The following is a 5,195-nucleotide window of genomic DNA, read 5'->3' on the forward strand; positions in this document are numbered from 1 at the left end:
ATGTTTTGCTCAGTGAAGCGTTGATCAGACACAAAGTATAAAGGTAAGTGCAAAAAAATTAGCAGAAATTCTGTCGATTTTGAACAGAGAGTTTACTTTGGTAAATTTTTTGAAAATTCTTAGTAATGGTTTTTCAAAAGTATTATTTATAATGAGTAATTTTTGTGCGAAATTGTTTTCCACTGACAGGTGCATGGTTTGAAATTTTTGGATGAAGTTAAATTATTTGTGAAATAGCTGCACTTTATGATTGACTTTGTTTCAAGTTGAATATAGCTGAACTGAACGATCGCGATCGAGCAGAAACAGTCAGAGCAGTTTATTCAGATTGTACTATTGAAACGCTTTATTTATTTTTCATTTAAATGCCTTTCAATCAATTACTGAAGACTAATTTATTTGTTTTAAGGTTATTTATGATGGTAGTAAAATTTTAATATCTTACTTTGAACTTCTTTACCTCAATTGTACGTCGGTATTTATTTTTAAGTGTTCCAATTCTCCACTTTGCACTTTTGAAAGTTTTAAATGGTTTTCAATAAATGGACATTATTTTAATTCATCAATTGGCGACTTGTTAAATTGGCAAAATTGATTTTCAAATTCAGGCGTATTTCGTTATTAGCATTTCATTAATTGTAACTAGCTTTTGTTTATTTTTAGGCACTGTAAATGTACAGTTTGAAATGTTTTTAGTGACGATGTTCAGCAGTTAAGTTTTAATCATATTTTATTTTTCAGGCGACTTTGAATCGCAGCATCATTGCTATTTTGCACTGCTATGAAAAAAATAAAAAGAAAACAAGTGTGCAAAAAGGAAGATGTTACCTTTCAAAAAAGCTATAATATTTGCAGTCTGAGGTACAATTTTAACGTGACAAACTTAATTGTACTGAATATTCGTTTGTTTTAGTGGGATACTGTTTTTGTTGTTGTTGTTGCTGCTGTTATTGAATTTGCATATTTCAAGTAGCGATTGTTACGATTAATTCAAATGACATGGGAAGACAAGACTGTTATCATGAGCAACTGAATCAACGGAACATTTGTCACTCATTTGTGAAAGAGTGGATGAAAAGAATATCTAAATACATAAATAAAAGTGGTATGGGAAAGTTAGTTGGACTGCTTGATGCGTTGCTGTGCGGTCTTGATGGCGACAAACTGATTGAAAACTGCAGCATGGAACGTGTTGTCAAACGTTGTTTGACGCGTCACATTCCATACCAATGGCACGTCATCGTTTTTCCACGATTGGGGGTCAGTGAGAAAAAAATGCGCGAAATAAACGAAGCAGTTGGTGAGATGCCATTGGAAAAGAAAAAAGCTGCTATTTACTTTGAATGATGAAATCAGTTCGTATAAGTCGAACAGAACGAACAATAAGAGAGAGAGAGAAAGTTTTGCAGAAATGCTCACTCAGCCTGCCTAACGCCGATTGGCCTGTTGCCAACGACCGTTTTCATCTCAACTTATGGATAAAAGAAAAGCAGGTCTGCTGAATTTTTTTCTGTTAATTTTATCAGTAACTTTTCGGTTTTGCTTTTCTTTTATTTTCTGAATTTTTTTTCGAAACTGTACATGTTGAGGGGTTTTTTTTGCTCTCGCTGTTTTGTTTCTCTTCTCTTTTGTTACTAGTTTGTCAATGGCCTGTATATATATATATATATATCTTCACAATCTTCATTTGCAGCCGAGTGGCGTCATTTTCTTTCGACAGCGCAGACAACAGCATAGCATGATGATTTCCAAGTGATTGTAATCTGATCAATCCATCTCTTCGAGATTCGTCAAATTTTTACTGCATAGCTATATCAGCTAGCTGCAGCAGCTATGTTTAGCCGAAAAATATTAACAGGAAAGAATGAATATTCATTCTTCTTCACTGCACATTTTGCCGATCCAATGCATCAAATATGAAAGCACGCGTTTGAACTGCGGTTATCTTTATGCGCATTAATTCATGATTTAATTTTTTTATTTTTTGAAGTTTAAAGTTTTATTGATGAGGGGTCTTGTTTTTTTCCACTAACAAATGTGCGAATGTCTAGAAGTGTTCAGCATTTTTGAAATGAGCTATCAGAGAAGTTTGTGAAATTCCATTATTCACCTAGTCAGTAATGTGGTACGTTCTCCTTTTTGCATGTTTGTAAAATTGTAAGCGTTTTACTTGTAGTTGTAATAAGGATGCTTCTTTTTTGCGAGATTCATATCTCCCCCTTTTTGTATATTATTCATTCATTGCATAGGTTTTTAAATTTAATAAAAAACAGCTTTTTCTTCTTGTAAATAACAATTTGTGTCAGTCAAGTGAATATTTTATATGGCGAATTTCAAATTTTCAGTATCTCTTTCACACGAAAACAATTAATTATAAGGATTAGTTTCAAGTGGTCAAAGAAAGATAATAAATGGGGAGCGGTATCGGTCTTAGTGTTTGCAGATTGGCAGATTATAAAAGAAATATATGATCTTTTTTGTATTAATACTTAAAGATTAGTATTATATTGTGATGTACATTGCAGGAAGCTTAGACGCAAACTGAAATTGTTTGCAGAAGAATGTGTGTGATTGTTTTCTTTTTATTTCACGAAAATTTCCAGAGTTTTGAAGAAAAAAAACGACTGATCTGGAGTGTAGATTTTGTTTGTAATTTTTTTCCATTCATGGGAGGAGAACGGGGAAGGGAGCAATTTGTTCAGTTGTTTGAGCTACGACAGACGGCTAGCTAGTTAGCTGTCGTCACAATGGTTAAGTTTTGGGAAAACGTCAAATTGGGGGCGTCAACGTTGAGCGTGTTTTAACCGACACATTAGCTTGTTTGGATTTTCTAAACAGCAGCACAGCGCTTCAACTTAGTGATTGATGCACTAATCAGTGTTGTCAGATAGCGATAAAATTATCGCTTGTACGAGAGCATTAAGCTGGGCTTTTCTGCTTTCTGCAAAGATATCAACCATTTTCTAGAATGGAACGATCCGACTTGTGGTAGTGTGTGTTGGCGCGTTCAAGCGTGAATTCAGTCAAGCGTTCATTGTTTATCAAAAGCTTGATGCCTTTTCATGCGTCAAGCATGTCTGCTGTGGGTATGGGTTAGAGACGATTTCGATGTTCGGTACAGTGAACAGATTTTTATTTAATGTTGATCAGTTTTTTCTGAACAACTTTCAGCTAGTTGCCTTTTGTACGAGCTTCGTCATGGCTAATTGCGGCAGACAATGATTGATTGATTGTTACAAAGTAATTTTTTAATGCTTTACAGATTATTTCTTATCTGCTGTCAAAAGATGATCTGATAAAATAAATAATTACGTTTTTCAATCTTAGCAGCTTATCGAATCAAAATGGCTGTTCGTTGAATTTTGTTGTAATTTGGCAAAATATTAACCTTATTTGTAGTCTGATTATTTTCACTGCATTTATAGATTAAGATCGTCCATCATTTTCATTTGCTTGGAAATTGTCAGACTTTTTCTTTGCTCAGATCAATTGTTTTGCCGTTTTAGAATTTTGCTAATATTTAGCTTAATAATAATTTAGTTGCTTTCTGTTGATCTTCCGATTCAAGCGAAGCAGTCAAGCAGATTGAAGATTCTGTCAGAAAACAAGCAACGGGCTTAGCTCATTTCGTTTGAAAATTTATTTTTCATTTGACCATTTCCTGGGGCGCCGTTGTTCAAATCCTTTGCCTACATCATCTCTGCTGCTGCTGTTGAACTTATTTGATCAGGGGACAGTTTTCATTATTGTTCCCAATGCAAACACACTGCTACATCACAATTTGCACTTGTTTTATTCAATTTTCACCAAATTGCCTCAGTTCAACTGACATCTTCTGCTTTGAAAGGCCATTTTCTCTTTTTCTTCTTTTTTTATTTATTGCTGCTGCCCTTCTCGAGCTATTTCAATTTTGCCATTTTTGTGCAAAATTGTGCGCAAATACTTGTTGAATTCAATTTATTGAGTAGTTGGTGAATATTTTTGATTTTTTAAATGGTAAAATGACTCGTAATTGTGATGTGATTTGTATTTTATTTTCTAAGCAAAATTACGAAGACACATGTGTAGATGATTGTTTTCATAATTTTACAACACCTCAGTTGGAAAGATGATTGAAAGATTTCACTTATTCAACTATTATTCATTTATTATTCATCTGAAGCTTTTCATTTAATTAGAAAAAATGACTTTATGTAGTTTATACCTTTTTTTCATTTGGTTTGAGTGATCAGAACTTTTCTATGTATTTTTTGTTGTTGTGCGGTTGTACGTTTGGGTATTTTAGCCTTTGTCATGCTTTTTGTTGAACTGCTGTTAATCGTTGGTAATATGTCCCCATGCATCGCAGATAAGAAGATCTGCTTTAGGCAACGATAAGCTTATTGGAGTGGAAATTGAAATTCAATTTTAGCAAATAAAAAAAATATATTATGGATGGTGGATGATCATCCGGCCGGTTGCTGCTGCTCTGCTGTGTTGTGATGATCATCGCTATTCTCCACAACGCCGGCAATTATTGCAGTTTCGAGCTAATTGGCGTTGTTTTACGCTCTGTGACGTCACGACGTTTCATGTTCAAGCTTCGGTCGGTTGTCTCGGTTGATTGACGCCGTGTAACTTGAAAATCTCTCCGTTATTTGTGATGTTCTCTTTTTTTATCTTCATATCTCCATTGTTTTGTTGTGTGTAATTATTTTGAATTTGCACGGATGAATGTGGATGTTTTGTTGCAATGCAGCTCGCACATGTAAAAAAGAAAAAATGAATCTTGAAAGCTCGTTGTTTGAGCTTTCGTCTGTTGAAAAAAGGAGGAAAAATTGCCTGCTGAGCAAAATAGCAAGCAGCAACTTGTTTTCTTAGAGATTTTATTCAACGTGCCATTGTTCCACTTGAACTTGAAACAGGGTAGCAGAATGATTATGTAAATATGTATATATTCTCGGTCTTTAATGAATTCGCTCTTGTTTGTTCTGTTGGTATTGGTTCAGTTGCAGTTATTTATGAAAAAGGGGTTGAATCAGGCTATCATATTCGATTATGCATGCTATCAGGCAGAATTAAGCATCGTTATTTATCACATATCGAAGTATTTGTTGTCCAACTGGTTAGGTTAATGATTTTACTTCCATAGCACTTTTCATGCTTTGATTTATTATCAATATTTTGCCACTCGTTTATATATAATTTACGAAGCA

The 5,195-nt window shown here is 34.1% G+C and overlaps 1 protein-coding gene across 1 annotated transcript; it reads left to right on the plus strand.

Annotated features, from left to right (window-relative positions):
• The first annotated feature begins 151 nt into the window (after positions 1-151).
• Tsp_03098 (hypothetical protein) lies at positions 152-1,347 on the plus strand. The gene is made up of 5 exons (XM_003379389.1): positions 152-155; positions 277-317; positions 410-475; positions 742-805; positions 971-1,347. The coding sequence occupies exons 1-5, from the start codon at positions 152-154 to the stop codon at positions 1,345-1,347; spliced, it is 552 nt and encodes a 183-aa protein (XP_003379437.1).
• The last annotated feature ends 3,848 nt before the right edge of the window (positions 1,348-5,195 follow it).

The sequence above is a fragment of the Trichinella spiralis genome (genome assembly GCF_000181795.1).
Source record: "Trichinella spiralis strain ISS 195 chromosome Unknown Scfld2, whole genome shotgun sequence".
Taxonomy (NCBI): domain Eukaryota; kingdom Metazoa; phylum Nematoda; class Enoplea; order Trichinellida; family Trichinellidae; genus Trichinella; species Trichinella spiralis.